Raw genomic sequence first — 23347 nt, forward strand, 5'->3', positions numbered from 1 at the left:
AATGCCAGCATAAAGGCAATATGATGCTTTTTTTAAAGATACTATTTAAGTGACATTTCATTCACACTGTATAAATTATTTTTTTGTCATCTAACAAATGTAAAAATAATGAAAATGCCACATTGGAGACAGGTTGTTGGCTGGAGAGAAATGTGTTCTAGACATGGCCTTTTCAGTTTTCACCCAAATGAGCTTTTTTTTTTTTTTTAGGTTTGACAATTTAATTCTACAGTATACAAATATAATGAATATATATTAACTAAATGAAACCAAGGTGAAAGGAAAACTATAATTTCTGATTTCAGACTGACTGGCCCCAAAAAAAAAAAAAAAACTCCTGACCATTTTAATGTAGCATATCAAAAAGAAACAGCGAAGATATAAGAGAACTTTTATGTTTGAATCAAACAATATAACGATTACAGGCAAATCAGCAGTGTTATCCATTCTGTATACAGTGGTCACAAGACAAAACAAACAACCAAAAGAAAAAAGAAAAACCCACACACACACACACACACTCATACACATTCATCATCTCCACCTTACAAAAATGATAAGAGAATAAAACCAGAAGCCCAGAAAGCAAAGCAAAGCAACAGACCCCCGCCACTAACCGAAGCCTGTGGAAAGCAAAGCATGTCTTATGACACAGCAGCGTGGGTTTTGTAGTTTGTTTTAATGCAGGTGTTTTTTTTTTTTCCTTTTCTTTTTTTCTATAGAGAGGCACAAAATCAGGCTTCCGAGTCACAGTGAGGCTTTGAAAGAAGTGTCAGCTACGTGTGTTCAGACTTTTATATAACGCTCACATGCAGACACGTACACACACACACACACACATGCTCTCACAAATGACCACACGCTCATACCTGCACACCACCTTAAAATTAAAAAGAAAGTCAAGTTTCCAATGAGAAAAACAGCAGTTACAACACATACAGAAACTGCAGAACACCTCATTACTGTTAATACATATGCACTGTGTATAATAATAATAATAATAAAATAATGATAATTATAATAATTTCCAGTTGGATTGCAATTGAAAAGAGTGAGAATTTTTTGATTGGCTCAGAACAAACAGGTCTAGATGTAGCCAACAGACTTAGATACCTTTTGCCCAAAATCACCTTGGTTTAGACGAATAGCATATAAAGCACACAAGCGTTTACTCGCACACACACACACACACACAGAGTTCATGGAGGGTATGTGAAAAGCAGTCTTTTCACTTCTGGCCGTTAACGTCTGATTCAGGGACAGCTCTGTGGACCTAAACCCTCACTATAAAGACAGCATTTATAAACTGATCTGAGATTAGCCTTCAGTGACACAAATGCACCAATCAGTCTTTGCAAATTCAGGAAAAAAAAAGAAAAAAAAAAGAAAGATGCTCCATTCATCCACTTTAATAACCATCACTCCTTACACCCAACACAGAATATTGTCCTCATTTAACAAATTCAAGAAATATTGAGTATATATACATATCTAGATAATAGATAAATATATCTATACCACTCTCTCTCTCTCTCTCTTTTTTATTTTGTTTTATATTTTTTGAAGAACCGGACGTTGCGGGGGTGGGTAACATTTCTGAATACTTTAAGAATTACATTGAGGTGCCACTGGGGAACTCAACAGACATCTATAACAGACTCACCTGATGCTAAAACTGCTTTTTGGATTGAGAGGTAAAGCTGGAGGAGGACTGGGATTGAACAATAGATGAAGTTTGACTTGGGACTGTAAAACCTTTTAATGCACATGTATGCACATACAGGCAGGCGAAGAATTCACACACGCACACACACGCACTCGCTCTCGCACACGCACCCACACATACATGCACACACGCACTGAGATTCCCGTCCCATGCCCTACTCCGTGTTTTGCTAGGAAACGGCCCACCCTCAGTTTTGGTGTTCTTTCCCCCAGACCCTCCTGAGTGCCTGCGCACTGTTGGCTGCTGAGGTGGGCGTGTCTTACAGGTGTTAGTCTTGCTATTGGTGCTTTTTCTCAAATAGTCCCGTCTCCCCCCGCGGCAACATGTCAGATTTGCCGAGAGGGACGTTCTCAGTCCCCGAGGATGCTCTTCACAAAGCTAGCGACGTCGGTGTCTTTGGAGTCATGAAGGGTGAAAAAGGGATGTTGCTGGGTGTGGAAAAGATTTGAAACGTCAATATTGTACCAAATTATGTGCTCAGAGAAAAAGCTACATTTATGTATATTTCAAAACAAAAAAAGTGTATTAGTGTAATACACAAGTAACATGTACATATAAATGAAAAATATATAAATTGAAAAAAAAAAAAAAAAAATGATTATATATATATATATATATATATATATATATATATATGTATATGTATATGTATGTATGTATGTGTATGTGTGTGTGTGTGTGTGTGTGTGTGTGTGTGTGTGTGTGTGTGTGTGTGTGTGTGTATATACACATACATATATATATATATATATATATATATATATACACTCATGCTGCTATTTTTTTAATTCGCTGCTGCTGAGTGGAATACAATACAGTTTGTACAGTAAATACATATATTATATGAACATGCTGAGTGGATTGAAATACAGACTGATTATATATACTGTATTTTTTGAAAAATATATTGTGCAGGTTTTTAATAAGAAAAACACAAAATTAACTATTTTCAGTAGTGAAAAGGTCTGTTAAAGTGAAAAAAGATATTTACTATGCTTAATGTAATATAATCTTTTCCAGTTTTCAAGGTTTTGCAAAACCTGTTTTTGCATTTAAAAATATTTTATTATGTATGTATATGTATGTATGTATGTATGTGTATATGTATGTGTATATATACACACACACACACACACACACACACACACATACATATACACACATATATATTTTTTATATTCACAATAGTTTTAAATAAAATAAGTCAAATTGCTGTCAGCAGCCAAACAGAATCAGATGGGAGAAGGTTCAAGTTTGCATCAAAAGCACAAGTCTGACACCTAAAGGCCAATCCAGGGAAGTGAAAAAAAAAAAAAAGGTTTCAGCATCAAACTCACCATTAGTTCTGTGTAAGTCGGCCGCTCTTTGGAATTCTTCCTTAAGCTGAAACACAACCACAGAAAAGCAAAACACATGTTAGAAACGCAATACGAATTAGCAGAACTGCAGCAGGAACACACAAAAACCTCTGTGCAAACTGTGGCCTCAAGTACTTCCCCTCACAATGTGACAGAGAGGATGCAATCAGGGTTTCTACATCCTGTTCGCTTTCCTACTACACAATGCAGAGTCAAGGTATGTATAGTGTGTGTGTGTGTGTGTGTGTGTGTGTGTTATACTACGCTACGCTACATTTAAATGAGTGTTTTCACTTTCACGAAACATTGTGGTATCAGCATTGTTTCGGAGAAATGCACTTCTACAGAATACGGTCATGATCATCCCACATACACAGTCAAGTAAAACATCCTATGTCAATTTATAGGCCTCATTTACATTAGGGCTGCAACTAACGATTATTTTAATAATCGATTAATCTGTCGATTATTTTTTCGATTAATCGATGAATCGGATTAAAAAAAAAAAAAAGCATTCATTTCCAACCCTTTATTCAAAAACAGAACTAAAATCTTTAGAAAGTGCACAAACATGTTGCTCCTTGAACATCCCTGAGCTGTTATAATAATAATAAAATAAAATAAAATGGACTAACACAAAAACATACACATGTATGCTTTACATCTGGGAAGTGCAAAAATTAAATAATTTAACAACACTGCGTCGTTAGCGTTGGTATTGTATCAGACACCTGCACTTAACATTATATGAAAATCAAGCTCAAATGGAGTTAATAATGTTTTTGACCAGAGAATGACGGAGATGGAGTGTTTTGTCTGTCGTTAGAACGGCTGTAACTGTTATGCAGTGCATAAGTGCATTAAGTGCATTATGCTTTCATCAACTTTTACAGGTTATATAACTTTGATTGTAGCTATATGGGCGCTTAGTTTTTTCTTGTTGTTTAATACACTTGGCCAAAATCTCAAATTAAGCGCTTATGCACATAATGCACAGGATATTTAAAACGATATAGACAGCAAATAACTAATTCTTCTCCACTCTTCAAACACACAAAACATTATCCTTTACTGACATAGTGTTTGAGTAAAGAAAACGCTGTACTATTCAAACACCAATTATTTATTCACCCTTGCATTGCGAAAAAGCAGAGATCTCATCTTCAATCTGAACGGAGGCGGGGTGAAGTTACGAGGTCTCGCTGAGAGCTCGATGATCCGATGGCGTTACGAAGTTTTACTGACAAGTTATTTTAATGCTTATAATTGGTTTACTATTTTTAAAACTCTCTGATTTAAAATAATAAAACGAATTATAAGCGACTCAAGTTTGGATAATTTTTCACAGCACCTGACTGGGCTAGGGTATGGCAACTGCCATACTCTGCCATACGCAAACGCCGCCCCTGCTCCCACACCTTGATGACTTGGGTCGCACGGATTTCTCTGCCTCCGCCATGTATCTTTCCTCTACCTCCGCTCGTTTTTTTTTTTTTTTTTTACTTTTGTTTTTATTTATGAGGCGCCAAACTCTGCTAGCATCCGCGCGCGAGAGAGACCGAGTGTGTTCACTCCGCTCCGCTCAACTAAAGTTTTTTTTTTTTTAATAATCAAACGTCTCGCGTCGCGACACAACGAATCGATTATGAAATTCGTTGCCAACGCTTTTAGTAATCGATTTTTATCGATTTAATCGATTCGTTGTTGCAGCCCTAATTTACATATTAATATCCATCTCGGGTGATGTAAACCCCAATTTTGTATAACAGATCTAACACTCATTCAGTCACTCAATGTAACCATATCGCATGTCTATTACAAACACTGAGGCATCCTGAAGAGAAAGGATTTGGCCAGTTTAGTGACTGTCGGGACGATTTACGCTAATGTTCAAATGTTTGAAGAGTAAAAAAATATATTTTTTTTTTTTTGAAAAATGTTTTTGAAAGACAACAAAAACAGTAATATTATAAAAATATTTGTTACAATTCAAAATAACGTTTCTATTTTAATACATTTTCAAATGTAATTCATTTCTGATGGCAAAGCTGAATTTTCAGCAGCCATTACCTCAAACTGAACTTTTTTTGTTGATCCAGAAAAAAAAGTTTAAAAAAAAACACTTTTTTGTTTTAAGTACTTTTTGTATTTGTGTTGCAGCCAGTGAAAGTCGGCAATCATTGTTGTTGTAAGTGTGCAACTGTGTGTAACAGCTCGCCCACCATTGTGACGTGAAGTCCACAAACTCGGGTGAGAATCGGTCTGCAGGCAGCTGGGGCGATGGCTCTTCCACCACCTGCTTGAGCTGCTGAAATGGCGTTCCCCATGAGTCATAGGGAAACCGCAGAATAGCCAGCTCGATCTGACAAGACAAAAAACAAACACGTCACAGCACAGCACAACCGTCGCAAAACATAAAGTGCCATGCAACAGAGGAAACAGCACTGATTTCTTTCTTTTTTTTAATTGTAACAATCAGACATTTTATGGATAATTAACAAACACTTAATTTTTGCAAAGTAAAATTTAATCATCACTGAAGCTGGACAAGTGAAACTTATTCATAAAATGTAAATGCATTTTACATGTGTAAGAGTTTATCCGTAAAGTGTGAATAAAGTTGTTTTATATTACACATGGGCCTTAATTTTTTTTAATAAAATTTAAACCTTAACGTATTAGCTATACCATATGTGATTAATTGTGAATAAATGTTTTAAATAAAATGTATGTATTAATATTAGCGCTGTCAGTTTGAGTGCAATGTATGAAGTGTTACAATTAAATCAACATTGAAGTGTTAAAAATATACAAGGTCATTCAGACGTACCATTGTGATTCCTAAACTCCAGATATCAGACTTGACATTGTAGCCTTTCTGATTGGTCTCTGGGTTGATTCTCTCAGGCTGTGAATGAGAAAGAAATATGACTGATTAATATGATTGTGGGCAAAAGAGGAAGTGTGGTTTGATAAGTAGACTAGAGAGATAAGCAAGCCTGAAAATGTACCATAAAAAAATATGTCACTTTTGCTCCTACTATATTCTATGTCTCTCGTTTAGATGTATAACATTCAGTCTAATTCATTACTGAGTACAGTAGACATTTTCATTATTTGTGTTTTAAGGCAAACCGTCAAAAAGCTTGAAATATCAAAAAAAATTAATAAAAATAATAATAATACTGCAGTTTCACTGACCCTAAATGTTTATAATACTGAAAAGATAACAAAAGCTGACAATCTTAAAATTATTTAACAAATACTTAAATATAAAATAGTCAAAAAGCTTCAAATACCAACTTAAAAAAAAAAAAAAATTTCAACCGTTTCACTGACCCTAAATGTTCATAATATATTTAAAAGACATCAAATAAAAACTGATCATTATTATTTAAATACTTAATGACAACATTAACAAATATACATATTTTTTATTTTATTAACCTATACAAACAAACAACATGCAAAATAAAAAATTATTAAATATTCTAACCCTAAATATTCAGATTAATTTAGAAATATATTGCAATAAATGTGTTTGTGTATATTAATGTTAAATGACTTTGAAGATGTACATGGAAAAAAAAAAGAGAAATTCCAGCATTGGAAAATTAAATATACAACCCTTCTTTCTTTTTGCTTACCGCCATGTATGGCTTGCAGCCAGCATCCATTGTCTTCGCCACTGAATCCACGAGGTACCCGCTGATGCCAAAATCACACATTTTCACCTGACCCTGCATGTTTATCAGGACGTTAGAAGGCTTCACATCTGAAGAAAGACAGAAAACGTGAAAATCAGTTGCTGGCATAATTAAAAAGCAAAAATACGACACTGTATTTGAGCCGCAGCTCACCTCTGTGTATCACTGACAGGTTGCTGTGGAGATGCTCCAATGCTTTCACGATCTGCAACGGGAATATAAAACATCAGGCTCATTACAGATCCGCAGGAGTTACACAGCGTTAAAATGATCATAAATGCTCAGGAAGTGGGCATGCAATTAAAAATAAACATATAAAGCATTAAATCTGTATAAAAGACAGAAAATCAGGTGGTACTTACAGAAACGGTGATCTTTCCCAGGATGTCCTCTGGGATGGTCATACCCTTCTCATGCACCTGTTTATAGAACTTATCCAGAGAGGTGTCCATCAGCTCCATGCAGATCCACACGTCACCCTGACAACACAATGGGCCAATCAGGTTAGAGCTTGGCATAACTTCAGACATAACAACAACCTGACATAAAAATGAGACAGCAGGAAATGACTAAACACATTTCCATTGTAGGACTTCCTGTGGAACTTTTCTTTCAGATCAAAGTACAATAGTGGAGTTGAGACATTGTAAGGACACAGATTCAGATAACTGGGCTTGCTCAGCCTTTAGACTGTACAATAACCACTCTGCACTCTAGCATTAAAATAGCAAAAAATGCTATCAGGTAAATGAGATGACTGCTCGGTGCATTTATTGTACCTCTCTGAACAGAGCTCCATAGAAGGTAACAGTATAAAAGCAGTCGACTGTTCTCATGGAGATGTCCAGATCCATTAGCAGCCGTTTCTGCTCCTGTGTGTTTACTGTGGCCCGGATTCGCTGTAGAATAAAATGGGTCAGGGAAACAAGCAATAATTTTGTCAATTATGATAGTTTCAGTGCTGTATGCTGATAAACAGATTCTTCAAAAAGTGTTGAATACTTACTATAGTTACAGTTTTGTCTACTAAGGTAATACAACAGAATAGATTTTCTATTTTTATTTTTTAAAAATTAAAAAAAATTATATATAATATATATATATATATAACGGATGCATTTATTCGATCAAAACATTTAATGTTACAAAAGATTTCCACTTTAAATGAATGCTGTTTGTTAACTATTTATCCAAGAAGCTAGAAAAAAAGTTATCACAGATTCCATAAAAATATTAAGTAGCAGAACTGTTTAACACTGATAGTAAAAAAAAAAGTTTCTTGAGCAACAAATCAGCATATCAGAATGATTTCTGAAGGCTCATGTGATACTTGCCATCACATGAATAAATTACTTTAAAAAAAAATAATAAATATATAATAGAAAAGTTAATTTAAATTTTAATAATATTTCATAATATTACTGTTTTTACTATATTTCTCCTGAAATAAATGCAGCATTACTGAGCATAAGAGATTTCTTACAATCTTATCAACCCCAAACTTTTGAACAGTAGTTTATCTCTTCTGAGTTGCTTAATAATGTTTTAATGAAAAACAAAACATGAACAAAAATAATCAAAACGTTTCACTTAAGGAAGATTACCTTTTTTATTTTATTTATTTTTTTACTAATTTTATGAAACATTTTATACTGCTTGAACAAAATACAAAAAACAACAAAAAAAACAACGATGGTTACGATGGAATGGATAAGCCATTCAAAGCCGGTTCCAAGGTAGTTGTAAGATGCTAATAAACACACTAGTACATCTCGAACCACACTTTCTATCACTTTCTAAATATGGTAAGTTAGTTGCTTAGTACAGCACTAGAACCATATTACTTGGCAGAAAATTACAGCAATTTCAGCAATTAATGCTACCAAATTTAATTTACTGGCCTGGTTACTACAGTTTTATAAAAGCCATAAGTCACTTTAGGCTTCCTGGTTTATTATTACACTGAAAAGCATTTTAAATATTGATGTGCACTGCAAATATAATTTGAGAAATACTAGGAAAATGCTACAAGTAGGACAGCTAAATCTTGCCCATATCTGTTGAATTGAGACATTTAATTACAGCAATATTCCTCACATGAGTCTGTCTAGCTGAGGCCTGTATGAACTCACCTTTACTGCCATTATTACGCCACTTGGGACGTGTCTCATCTTGTCCACCACTCCATACGCCCCTCGCCCCAACTCTCCAATCTGCTCCAAATCATCGGCCTTCACCACAAAGTTCTGTTTACAAAAATAACACATGGTAAAAGTATCATATAAACTTTATGAATGGTGAAATGGATGCACACACAGTGGAAGATAAAAGGAAACTAAGAAAAAAAAAAAAAAAAAAAAAAGGATGGACAAACAGGGAAAAAAATGAAGCCTGCATTCCAAACAGTCTGAAAGACATCTAAAAAGAAAAAATAAATGCCACAAATGAGCATAAGCTGATTGTTTCCTATGAAGAATGGAAGCAAGCCATTCCTGATAACATTTTCCTATCCCTGTTTCAGCTCGCCATCACTAGCAATCAAAACAAACACCTTAAACCTGGAGGTAACAACAACCCGGCTACTCAGAAAATCTTCACAAAAGCTTGTACGTTCCTATCTGACTTAATCAAAAAAACTAGTAAGTTACATACTCTGGGTTTGGTTGTAAGACAAAAAGCCTTAATCTTTGCCAATGGAAAATTCCACTTATTTGATGAGTTTAAAATAAATATTTTTACAGCCTGAGAGGCAGTAAAGCACATTCCAGGCTGCCTACAATCAGACGTATTCAAAAGGGCTGTAATGTGCACTGGGCCATTCTTTACAACCCGCCGGTCTTTCACCGAGCCAAGCTTTCGTATCAAGCCCGGCACAGGAGTTACATCACCATAAAAAGCAATGTAAAATATGACATTTGAAAAGATATGTCTGTCACCTTAGCAGGGGAATGCAAATTACAACAACGCTTTGCATACAGGTGACCCAAGGACAGTTCCTCTCATATTGCTTTTTTAATACAGATGAAGAAGAGATGCAGGTGAAGTGAAACCCCACAGCATGAAATATTTCCAATAGAGTCAAGTTTTTTAGAGCCATAAACAGATTAATGCAGATTTATTTTTAATAATTAAAAAAAAAAAAAAAAGCAAAAATTGAAAGTGAAAAACAACATAATAGAAGACAGGAGACAAACAGGGTGAAAAAGTATAAGATAAAAATACACAAGATTCTGAATGAAACGCACCTTATCTCCAATAGTAACGCAGGCTTTGGAGTCCAAGTCTCTCGGGGGTCTGCGCAACAAAGAAATTCCATTGAGTGTCCTTGTCTGGCACGGTAAATGACTTGCTAACTAAAGCCAGCCTTAATTATAAAATCTATTCTACTTACACACTCAGACAGAAACGCATAGTTTTAGCACCATTTATGAATATAAATGTGTTCTCGGTAACATCAAAAACTTAAAACTGATTAAAACTTAATCAGTGCACTAAAATCTGCATAAAATCTTACGTAGGAGCAGGTTGGGGTTTCTCAAACACCTCTTTTGGAAGCTTGAGTGGTGGCTTCTTTTTACCTGCAGAGGGAAGAAAAAAGAAAAAAAATCATCATTATCATGGCCTTTTAAAAGATCCTTTTAAGAGAGAGAAAAAAAAAAAAAAGTCTTGCAACAAAAGCTTTATGTGAGATAAAAAACACAAAAGGCCTGTGTAAACAAAAGAGGCATTCTGAAACCGTCCTGAGGGATATAGAGCCCTTTCCTTTATTTCTGCTCCCCATGGAATTGCGAGATTCCCTATCGGATGAGCACTTACGGTCAGACAGCGCAAGCGGCTCCAGATCCTGCCTGAGTAAATGCGAAAGAGCAAGAGAGTGCGAGGAGAGAGAGTGCAAGTGTGAAAGAGGGAGGCGAAACGGCAGTACGGCCAGGTACGTTCTCTCCATCTGGAGCAGATCGGAGGCGCTGCCGCCACGGGCGTGACCCATCATCGTGAGTGACACCAGAGCGGGGCAATCCACATACCTGATGGCACAGGAACAGCCCACACCCACCTGACTGACTCATTCCAGTCTGCTAAAGGCAAGCAATAGGTATAATGTGCTCTGTATGAGATACTGAAATGCATATCAACAGTTGTGCCTGAATAAGTATGTCCGATGATGTACTTCTGTAACAGTAAATGCTAAAAAAAGAAGATCAAAGAATATCAGTCTCTGTGTAGCTCTCAATCTGGTACCTAAATGCTGTCTGACTCATAGGCACCTGCGTTTAAATTCTCATGCATGTGTCTGTGCATAGTCTGAAAAGGTTCAAACGTCATCAATTCATTAAAAATATTTCTAATTAGCTAGCTGAAATCTTAAAACAATGTTTAATTAAATTAAATTTATTTGAATTTAAAACTAATCAATAAAGACTGTTTAGATTAGCTTTTAGATTTAGCTTTTCAAATAAAGTTTAATTGCATAGTTTTTGCTGCTGTTGTTGTTTTTTTTACATTTACTGAAATGGTGATGTGACAACCTTATTACAGAATTTGAAGTATTAAAGCAGAAATGTGCAATTTCCGTTCCACTACCACCAAAAAATAAAAGAATGGATAAAATAAAATAAAAATAAATAAGATGACCAAATAAAATGTATATTTAATCGAAATAAATAAAGAATTAATAAAACAATAAAAGTTAATAAAATAAAATAAAATAAGGTTGAAGCAAACTTTCTGTGTCTGGCTGCTCAAACAAACAGAATAATGTTTTGATAGCAAGATAAAGCCACAGTAGAAGGTGTAAAGCAATTTCTGAGCCACTACCACCAAAACAAATGGCTGAAGTAATAAATAAATCATTAAAAAGAAAAAAGAAAATAATAAAAAAAAAAGATACAAAATATTTAAAATAAACTTAATAAAATTATTTTAAAATAAGCAAATTATATTCCTTAATACAAATACATTTAAAGTACAAAACAAGTGAAAAATAATAGGAGGCAAGCAAATTAATGGCAGTGGCATTGAAGGTCAGTGAAAAAAAAACAGAAATGGAGAGAGCACTTCTAATCTCATATGGCAACTTAATAAAATTAAATAATACATGAAAATTAATTAATTAATAAATGAATAAATAATTATATGGAACATGGAAAATGGGGGGGGAAAAAATAAAGTTTCCAGAACACTTCCCCATCTGCCATTGGCCAGCCAAACAGATAGTCCCGCCCAAACTCGTGTAGGGCTGCTCAAACAAACAGAGCCAAGCTGACTGCACAACAGAGCCACAGTGTTTAACGTTTTCAGGACAATCAACACACAAATGGTCTAATTATAGTTAGTCTCATTAACCTGAAATAAGAGGAAGTATATTAGCAGCACACACACACAAAAAATAAATCCACGTAATTTTTAACAAATATTCAACAGCTGCACAGATCACTACCAGAGAAAGAAACCCTGCAAAAGGTGTGGCTTCAAAAAAGTCCTGACCACACCATGAGCCCACAGACAGGAAACAAATGCAGAGACACTTCCCATATTGTCACAATTCTACACAAAATACGAGCAGCTATTTGCCAGTGCAGCATTGTCAACCTTCACCCACAGTCCTGTTGTGTGTCCGTTACACTATTGTTACCGGCAAAAAAGTAGTTCTGAACCTCTCCCACCTGCCTTTGCATGCACAACAATAGCAACAGAAAGCTGACACTCAAAAAAAAAAAAAAAAAAACTCACCAAGGACTCCAATGCCTTTTAAAGTGAGGGTACAAAACCACAAAATGGTCGCACGCCTCCTGCAGAAAGTACATCACCGATCACGACTGCCAAAATAACTATGCCCCAACTGGAAATCACTCCCTAGCAACCGACTCAAGCAATGTTCCGTGTTGAAAGCCCTAATCCTTAAAATCACACATGCTGACACATTACAGGCCGAAACCCGATAGCTTTCTTCAGGCTGATCACATCAGTGATGTAGGGAAAAGGCTGATCTCAGTTACTGGACCTCCGTGTGACTTTGCTAACTTTGTGAAAACTGTTGCATAAGCATTAAAAACAGCCACTTCAGGCACTCCAAATATAACAAGTGCCCTTCTATGTCACAATGCTGCCCATGAAAAGTTCCCGGTGTTGGTATTGACCACTGCAATTATAGCCATAAAGAAACCGGAAATTGTTCGCTTTTATCAAGAATTGGCATTTAATGAGGCAGCATGAGAACGTTGGCGATGTGACAAAGTTGAGCCGACTAAAATGGTAAACAGTCCAGGACTATAGCGAATCCACAGCCTGCAGCAATTTAAATGTGTCAATGTACAGACAAAACGTAAAGGGAGATGCAGAGGCGGCTCTATCTGCTGGAACATGTTCCGGCGTGTTCTACAGACTGGAGAAGCTCTTTCATCCATGAAAATAACCAGGCCGCATCTAGAAGAACTAAACATGCATGCAGATAAACACATATTGCATTTATTTTGGTCACATAAACGAACTCTGTTTGTAAATAAATTCTGCTCTTGGAAGTGGTTGGCAATTATTGCTTGCATAACCGAGATAAATAAGGTTTCTTATTCAACAGAACCACTGTACAAAGTGCACAACTAAAAGACCATGTGAAGTTCAAACTAGGGCTTGGCATTGGCAACACATTGACTAGTCACAATATATTTGACATTATTAAATAATGCAAGTAAATTGCAACAATGTTATTGTGTATTAATTTAAATAATTGTATATTAATTAATGAAGAAAAAAAAAGTTCATTGAGCGGATTCAAAAATATGACAGAATTTTACATTACTCAATATTACTCTATATTCCTATGCATTTGTTTTAAAACCGTATGGGCAAGTCTAGATTATTTATAACAATACTTTTTTACCTGCAATAAATGTTTTGAATGCAATAATGATTGCAAATTACTTTGCACAATGACTTTTGTTGGACAAATAAGTTTTGCATTTCCAAGTAAATGCATACAGATGTATCGAATACAGCGTTACTGTAGTAGTATATAGTATTAGTAGTATATTATATTCTATAGTGTATATGTATATGTATATACACACACTCACTATAGAGTATAATATACTTCTAATACTAATATAACTCCCCTAGATGCTTGTAAATTCTTAAATGTTCATATATAACATAAGCATACAATTTGGTTCAAAGGTTTTGTTTTTTGTTTTTTTAAGAAATGTATATTTTTATTTAGCAAGGGTGCTTTAAAGGAATCAAAATTGGCATTAAAGGCATTTACAATAAATATTGTTTTAATTAATATTGTTAATAATTGCTTTTGAACTTTCTACTAATTTCAGGTTTATTTCAATTTCAATCAATGAAAAGCTTTATTTCCATTAATGAATAACTATTTTAATAGATTTAGTTTACTATAACAAAACGCATTACTTTCTTTTTAATGCAATTTTTTACTACTACTCCAAGCCCAAGGGTGACCTAAAAACCACTGTTCCCATAGCAGTAAACAAGAAAGAAAGAAAAGAAAAAACATACGTACGTACTGTACACACTTGGGACCGAAAGCACACGATATCAGTGCATGTGAAAGTGCTTGCATAGGGAGAACAAGATTGCGAGAAGAGGCAAAAAAGATCAATAGATTATGTAAACATGCAGTATTGGCAGGAAACAAAGGTATTGTTCAACAACTGCAGAAAGTAAATGAAGTCAACTTCATAACACAATTTTAACACACCTAGATTTGCAAGTGTTATATTTTTCTATCATTTGAATAAGACTAATGTTGACTCAACATTAACCAAGCACACAGATCAATTCTCTTTTTTGCTGAACTCAGCCTTCTAACGTAATGAAAAGAACATGGTGTCCAGGTATGTTAGACACGCTCGCAAAACCTTCAAATCATGTTTGAATTAATCAAATGCCTAATTCATTGCTTCATTCTCAACACAGAGGGTTTGGCACAGCACAGTCATTGCTAATGTCTGGCAGGTCCTTTAGCGCCTGGCCTCAGGTGACCGTTAGCAATGCGAATCAGGCACAATTGCCGTCGTGTTTTGGGCTGTGGAGTAACATGAACTTTACTGACCCCTGAGACCCCCTAGCCGTAGCTTGCTTGTTCTGTGGTTGTCAGCCCAGGACCTCATCACAAAACCCAAGTCAGCCAGCTCTAGTCCTTCACTATCCCACTCACACACAGAATTCCAACAATCCCAAGAGTTTTTCAATGGAATTTCAGGGACCCGGAGGAGGGCCGGTGAATTAGAAAGAGAGAGATGAAAATAACTTCTCTTGGGCTGCCGGCTGTTTGGTCCCTCTGACTGCACTGGCAGTTTTTAAGATACACTATACTTCCAAAGATGGCAGACCCTTTGGGTTACTGCAGCTGGGGACACTGCTTTTGAACCACTGCCGTCACTGCTTCTCACTGACAGAGACGGTCCAGGAATGACAGGTCATCCTCAGAGACAGATAAAGGCCAGTGGCTTAAATGTGCTTGCAAAAAATAAATAAATACACTGCCATTCAAAGGTTTTGAGTCAGAGAGAAATTATTCTCAAAAATCTGAAGTGGCCAAAAAAAACGAAAAAAAAAAAAAAATTATTATACAACAGGGCTCCAAACTGCGACTAAAACTTCACTCGCAAATTAATATTTTTGGTCGCAGGTCGCCAATGGCGACTAGGGCTGTCGCGATAACCGCAATATCGCAATACCGCGCTATTGACGAGCATAACCGCAGAGGAATGCAACAACCGCAGCAACCGCAATATTTCAGTGTTTTCTTTTTCGTAAGGTTACGCCCTTCTTGTTTTACACTTCGTGCATGTGTACTGAATATTAGTAATGATAACAATGTGTATCATGCTGATTTGCACAGAGGCTCAGTAAATTTGCACTTAACAAGCCTAAACAGACCGCAAATGAGAGCGAGATCGACTGATCGCGTGCGATTACCTGCGTCTGTCCTTCAGGCCGAGTCATATGTGAAAACAGGTTGTCATGTCCAAGGAAAGCGAAATCTGTCTTAGCATCGACGCTCTGCTGGTCAGCTGAGCCTTTAAAAGTGGCGCTCAAAGTTAAAATGATTTAAACAGCGTGTTTCATTACAAATCTCTGAATGAATCAGCGCTTTTGAACGTGTAGTTGAATGAACGGTTTAAAGACTCACTCAAAGACAGTCTCTTGAGGATCAGAATGCGAGGATCAGAACTAACTGTTATATATATATATATATATATATATATATATATATATATATATATATATATATATATATATATATATATATATATATATATAACATGTATATATATGGCTAACAATATACTAATGAACTTATTGTCAGGTTTAAGTTTTGTTATGTGGACCGTTATTTTGTCATTCTCTTCTGTTTACTTCACTTCCTGTTTCAACGCGATTTAGTTTCGGTTTTATTGGTTTGTGAATATGACCTCCTTACATCGTAACACATACACACACCGATTTTATATACATACACACACATATATACACACACACACACACACACACATACACACATACATACACACATACATACATACATACATACATACATACATACATATATATATATATGCGGTAATACCGCATACCACGCTATTGAGCCACTCAAAATTACCGCAAGGGAAATTCCTTAACCGCGACAGCCCTAATGGCGACTATGTTATGACTTGATTTTTTTTCCTGATTGTTTTGCGATCACATCTTTTATGTCCACGTATTAAAGTGAGACGATGCGCATCAAAGTTTTAATGGAAAAAAAAGTGTTTCAAACAGTCCTCATCTCTGCCGAAATGCCTGCTAAACGCAGCTCAGTCGTGCAGCGCGAGAGATCAAAATGGCGGAGACGTGCAAAGTGAAAGTGCAGAAAAGCAGTGTCTATTTTATGCACAACTTGAACAAACTTCAACAGGTAAAGCTGTCAGCTGTGTGGATATTGGCAATTTCGTTAACAATTCTCTTTTATAACCATTACTAATATGAGAACCTACCACTTATTGAAATGTCTCATGTAATCGCTCATTCTGTGTCAAACTGTGGAAATCTTGTAAAGCTTGTAAACAATGCCACGTAACAATACCTAACCACTGGCCATCCATAAGCTCATCAGTCAGCTAGAAAAATAATTATAAAGAGGAGCATTTTGCTATATTTTTTCGCTCTTGCTTATTAATATTTTTACTTAACCTGTTGTCTACATGATAAAAAAAATGCAAAAACCAACTGAATGTTTGAGAGATTTGACAACATTTCTATAGGATGCATTGAGGAGGAGCCCAAACTAACACTGTAAGAACCGATCATTTGACTTTTCTTTAAAAAATTGAGGAAACCCAGTGCTCGCAAAATCGTGGGGCTATTGCGTTTTCCAGTTGGGCTACCAAAATGTATGCATGTATGAATGAATGAATGAATGAATGAGGCATTTATATAGCGCTTTACGGTGTATTGGGGGGTCTCTCCTCAACAACCACCAGTGTGCAGCATCCACTTGGATGATGCGACGGCAGCCACAGGACAACGGCGCCAGTGCGCTCACCACACACCAGCTACAGGTGGAGAGGAGAGAGAGTCATAGAGCCAATCAAGTGGATGGGATTATTGGGAATCCATGATTGACAAGGGCCAGTGGAGGGAATTTGGCCAGGACACCGGGGTTACATCCCTACTCTTTACGATTAGTGTCATGGGATTTTTAATGACCACAGAGAGTCAGTACCTCGGTTTAACGTCTCATCCGAAAGACGGTGCTTTTTTACAGTATAGCGTCCCCGTCACTATACTGGAGCGTTAGGACCCACACAGACTGCAGGGTGAGCACCAGTGTTAATTTTGGCAGGCATTTTTGATTTAGTCTTAGTCTTTATCTTGAGACGAAAATGCTTAATAGTCTTAGTCACATTTTAATCATTTGAGTCTTTCATAGTTTTAGTCTAGTTTTAGTCGACGAAAATTCATTGTATTTTTGTCAACGTTTAGTCATTACTTTTAGTCAAAGTGCCGTTAACAACATTTATTTTGGTATCTATTTTATATGTAGTATTCAAACAAAAATAGGCATCAATTCTTCTCTCTTTAGACCAAATCAATTAAACGTATGAGAAATTTGAATCAAGGATTAAATTTGGAAAAACTGGAATAAATTTTCATTTTTTTGGTAGAGATACAAATTAAACTTATTTTTCAGATACAGTAGCTTTACTTAATTATACATTTATTTAACATCTTTTGTTGGTTAACATTTATGACACGGATAGGAATGCTGTCCCTTTAAGACGGAAGGCATGCATGTAATACTGACACACATTCAGTTTACATTACCTGTTTGCGCTCACTTAAGCCATAACTGACTGTATTTATGTGAGATACTCTGATTCTACACGATAGACACAGGACTGCTGTGTGTGTATTTGAGCGCTGAGAACTGATCGCGCGCTGTATGAGAACTGAAGATGTGGAGCGTGCGCGCGCGAGAGAGAGAGCACTTCTATCAGCGCGATTCCGCCTATCCCGCCTTCTCTAACTTTAAGTTAATCGACAACGAATTGTGACTCCCGGAAAAAACGGGACGTCTGGTCGCCCTATCCCTAACCCTTTGGGTGCTGAGGCTATTGTTTCAGATCGCTAGTTCACGTTTTGATAGCCTATCTGTCCGCTGCGGCTGCCATACTGAGACTAGATATAAACGCCCCTCATCTGACTGCAATCCAATGACAGAGACGCACATTTTGAAAGACAATACAGTTAACTTAGCCTATAGGACGTATTTTGAATGTCCGGTAGTCCTCAAATAACATTTTAGTCCCGTCTCGTCTTGTTATTGAAGACGCGGCATAAATTTCGTCATAGTTTTTATCATCAGATATTAATTTTAGCTCGTCAACGTCTCGTCTTAGTCACAGAAAAAAGGTTCGTTGACGAATATTTTTCGTCTTTGTCTTCGTCGACGAAATTAACACTGGTGAGCACCCCCTGCTGGCCTCACTAACACCTCTTCCAACAGCAACCTAGTTTTCCCAGGAGGTCTCCCATCCAGGTACTGACCAGGCTCAGCCCTGCTTAGCTTCCATGGGCAACCGTCTTGGGCTGCAGGGTGATATGGCTGTGTATCACTGCCCTGCCCAACGGACTAACTTAAATACTGTGGGTCCTTAAAAACCTCTCTATTTACTTGTATAAAATTTATGGCCATAAAAAGTTTTAAATATGTTAAATGGTATAAGAAAAGTCTTAATTATGATTTAAAGAGGTCTTACAGTTGGGGATGGAAAGACAAGAACCGCGATACAGCTGAAGTAATCATAAATAGGAGTTTGGTGTAGGGAATATTAACAAGTCCCGCCCATTTGGAGCTGGCTCCAACCTCTGTTTATACCCATCTCAGAGAAGCCGCTATATTTGCTCCTAAAGCGCCAACTTAATGCATAATTAAAGAAATACATTAAGTGAACTTGACAATTCTGAGTTACACTGACAAATAACAGTTTGAAAATGTGTTGTTCACTTCTTATTAGGGCTGAAACGATTAGTCGACATTATCGACAACGTCGACAATAAAAAATTGTCGCCAAATATTTTTGTTGTCGAGTAATCGTTTGATCTCACATGACCTAATGCAAGAGCCTGCAATACTGCGGTTCGACCAGTGTGGCGCTAAAATGAAAATTTTTAAATTAATGACTTACCCCTATGTCGCTCCAAACCCGTAAAAGCTTCGTTTGTCTTCGGAAAACAATTTAAGATATTTTGGATGAAAACTGGGAGGTTTGTGACTGTCCCATTGACTGTCAAGTAAATAACACTGTCAAGGCCCAGAAAAGTATGAAAAACATACTGGATGTGCTGTTTTCGTTCAAATCAAAGCATAAACAAACGTAGAAGACTTATCCATGCGGTGCGACTGACACAGAACAACGTACACTGCTTGTGTCCAGCAGATATTCTCCAAAATGGCACTACACTGACACAGAGGAGAGGAATTGTTGAATTAAGTCGTTGTTTTTGTTTTCTTTGCACAGAAAAAGTGTTCTCGTCGCTTCATTAAAGGTGCCATAGAATGCATTGATACAATATTTTAAATTGTTCTCTGATATCTACATAGAAAGTATTAGCAAGGCTTAGGTAAGGGCAAAAATTCTCCAGAAACGGTTTTACACGTGCATTTACAACCCTAGGATTTCTCCCTAGAATTAAATGGTCTATTATTGGCTTATTTGGAAGGGTCATGAATAATAATGTTGATTGGCTGTTTTACAGTGCGGGTCATTTCAGTAGCTCACAGGAAGGAAACAAAGGGAGGAAATATATTTCAATACTTTCTCTCACAGTTATATCATCGGATAATCATACTGTATATAAAATGCGGGCATCAGGGAGCCGCTATTAATATGTGGGGCACTGAAACTGCTTTCAAATGCACGATCGCTTTTTACTTTCACTTTCTCTTTCGAGATTCACAATCGCACAAACCGTTTATACTATGGAGCGGCAGTACTTACCACATATTTTACAATATCAGATGCTTGTCAGTGGTGCTCAGGATCTATAAGTCATTCGCCATCATCCTCAGTCATCTCTCCTTACTCTGTTTATGTGGTAAGTGAAATCTTATGTACTACAATGTAACAGGCTACCGCTAGCAAGAAGTTAACAATGTCCCTTTAGTGGCTCACGTTATTTTATTAGAACGCATTATTTGCTTTCCGTGCCTTTCTGAATACAGACACCAACCCATCCCTGATGTTGGGGGCGTAACTATTAGTGAGCCCAACTGTTACGTCACAGTCAGTGTCATGTTCCGATTTGCCTATTTTTCAGTAGTCTTTTTTATTCACGAGATTTACATAAGGAGGAAACAATGGTGTTTGAGGCTCACTGTACAAAACCGTTATCATTAAACTATGCTAAGGTAAATACAGTTTTCCATTCTATGGCACCTTTAAGTTCAGATTGAACCACTGATGGCAGATGGACCATTTTGTAGGGGTGTGCGATATATATCGTCTGGGATAATATCATAATTGTTGTTTTAACGATGTGCAATTTGACACTATTGAGTATTTTGCAAAAACCAAATAGAACACCTACGGAGTACACGCTTGCATTGCGTGATGAAGTCTAGACTAGGGCGCGTGCGCATTTAGTGTGTTCTTTCACTGCATGATTCAGTCTAATAAAATGCATTAAGAATGATCACAAAATTCAAGATATAGGGGCAGATATATATATATAATTTCATATGGTTAAAAATCACATGAAGAGTGCCGTTTTTTTCTTCAAAAATAAACATGATTACAAATGTGATATTTTATACAACAGTTAAATAAACAATAAGTTAATATTAAGAGACTTACGTTTTAGACACCATATTGCCTGTTTTTGCTCCATTTCGCTAACAAAAAAAAAAAATCCAAACAGCTACAGCTGTCATGAATCCGGTCTATGAACTTCCGTTCACTCACCACCAGAGGTCACTCGCTCATCACATGGACTCTTGCACCACACTACTGTTGCACTTCACCAGACTACATTTCCCATCATCCATTGCACTGACGAGACACACAGCTGATTGCACTGATCACACGCTCACACCTGAGAACTATCGCACAATCTCTCGTCTAGCGCTAGCTGCCTTGCCATTCTGTGTTTTTGTTCTGTTCCCAGTATTGTTCTGCGTTTATCACTGTTTTGCATCTCTGAGCAACATGACCATGTTGTTTCGTTCCTGAATGAATCACCTGTTTAAATGATTCGGTTCAGTTGCAATGACTCACTTGTTAACAGTGATTTGCTGCCACCTACTGGCGATTTTAATTTCATATTCAAAGTATCTTTTCATTTTAAAAGTGCCCCTTTTATGCCATTTTTAAGGTCGCTAATATCGTTTTAGGAGTCTCCTAAAACAGGTTTACATGCATGCAAGGTCAAAAAACCCTTGTTTTTAAAAAATATATATATTTTATTTGACCTCATTTCTAAATGATTCGTAAACGACTCGTGCGACGCAATTCAAAGAATCAGTCTCTCTAAATCCCTCCTTTCCGTGAGCCCTCACTGCTGTGATTGGTCAGATGGCGCAGTTCTTTGTGATTAGTCTATCGCATACAGCGCGTGTCAGAAACGAAACACCCATTGCCATAACGGACTGACAGAATGACAGCCCTGGAGACTTGTCAATAGAGTCTGGGAATGTGTCGTCACAGCGGCAATGCATTCTGGGAATTTAGGTCACGGGAGCTACAGCGGAGACTGAGTGGTTGTGAATTTAGACGTTTTATATTATTTAATGTTTATATTATTCTACTTAAGATCGCGTTGCAGTGGTTAAGGCTTACTGTATCATCAAGTGCCATATCCCTTTGCACGGCCGGTGTGAAAAACGTGCTCCTCGGCGTGACCTAAAACATGGCAGAATCCGACGCGGCGTGACGTAGGTTCCCATTCTCTATACTTAGAAAAGATTGTATCGATTGTACCTTACCAATTCGAGCCAGATTCTGATGATGAAACGGTTGAAGTGGCTGATCGATAAGAGACTGATTCGCAAGCATGACGATTCTCAAGGGTAAGTGTCAAGTGTTAACAAGTTTGCGGTAATTATAAGATGTGATAGTAAGTTGTTCGCGAGAACGTGGGGCGGACATTATGCAAATGTGGTGACTGCGAGTCGATTTTTTTTTTTGATAGACAACTATTTATCGTGCACTGTCGACTTCACAACTTTGCAGAAAGTTTGTTCACATACAGCTACATGACACACTGCGTGAAAGGTAATATTCGAAAAGGCATAATAGGGGCACTTTAAAATAATTTCAAATATCAATGTGTTTAAAATATCAAAACATTACGCATTTGTAACTGCAGATTAAAGCACTCCATGTCCCTCTGAGCTAAATACATCTAAATGCCACTTCACATGCAATTGAATTAATTAATTTTGTTAATACCGGTTTCATTTGTTTGGTAACAGCCTAAATGTCTTATTATTCTAATTGACTGAATAAATGTAACAATTTGATTCAAAAGATGCACACGTTTAGAAAAAAAAATGGAATTATTAAAAGGTAAAATTGCCCATAAAAGGTAAAAATGAATTTAAACTTATATGAAAAGATTAATTTCTATCACTGATGTGAACTAACCACACAGAATATGAAGAATATCAATAACTGCAGCTGTCCACGGTAGTCACATATCAGCACAATAACACACTCGGCAAAATATCGTCTAATTATCGTTATCGAAAATATCCCAAAAAATATTGAGATTTTTTTTTTTCCAATATCACACACCCCTACTATTTTGAGAATGTTTTTCATACTTTTCTGGGCCTTGACAGTGTTAATTGTTTGGCAGTCAATGGGACAGTCACAAGCCTCCCGGTTTTCACCCAAAATATTTTAAATTGTGTTCCGAAGATGAACGAAGCTTTTACGGGTTTGGAACGCCATGGAGGTAAGTGATTAATGACAAAATTTTCATTTTGGGGTGGATTAACCCTTTAAGTGACCTCTTTAAAAAACATCTAATTAGTAGTATGTATATCAAGG

General features: G+C 36.6%; 1 protein-coding gene across 1 annotated transcript in view; it reads right to left on the reverse strand.

Annotated features, from left to right (window-relative positions):
- Window positions 1–379: 379 nt before the first annotated feature.
- The window catches only part of map2k6 (mitogen-activated protein kinase kinase 6), a 29590-nt gene continuing 6622 nt past the window's right edge, over window positions 380–23347 (reverse strand). The window contains exons 2-12 of the mRNA XM_058793850.1: window positions 10306–10369; window positions 10037–10085; window positions 8924–9037; window positions 7571–7690; window positions 7154–7270; window positions 6945–6996; window positions 6732–6859; window positions 5915–5992; window positions 5307–5446; window positions 3064–3109; window positions 380–2154 (exon numbers count right to left, since the gene is read on the reverse strand). Of these exons, the coding sequence (XP_058649833.1) occupies window positions 2077–2154; window positions 3064–3109; window positions 5307–5446; window positions 5915–5992; window positions 6732–6859; window positions 6945–6996; window positions 7154–7270; window positions 7571–7690; window positions 8924–9037; window positions 10037–10085; window positions 10306–10369 (986 nt within the window). The 3' untranslated portion in view covers window positions 380–2076. The remainder of the gene's footprint in view (window positions 2155–3063; window positions 3110–5306; window positions 5447–5914; window positions 5993–6731; window positions 6860–6944; window positions 6997–7153; window positions 7271–7570; window positions 7691–8923; window positions 9038–10036; window positions 10086–10305; window positions 10370–23347) is intronic.

This window comes from Onychostoma macrolepis, chromosome 12 (assembly GCF_012432095.1).
Source record: "Onychostoma macrolepis isolate SWU-2019 chromosome 12, ASM1243209v1, whole genome shotgun sequence".
In the NCBI taxonomy this organism is placed as follows: Eukaryota; Metazoa; Chordata; class Actinopteri; order Cypriniformes; family Cyprinidae; genus Onychostoma; species Onychostoma macrolepis.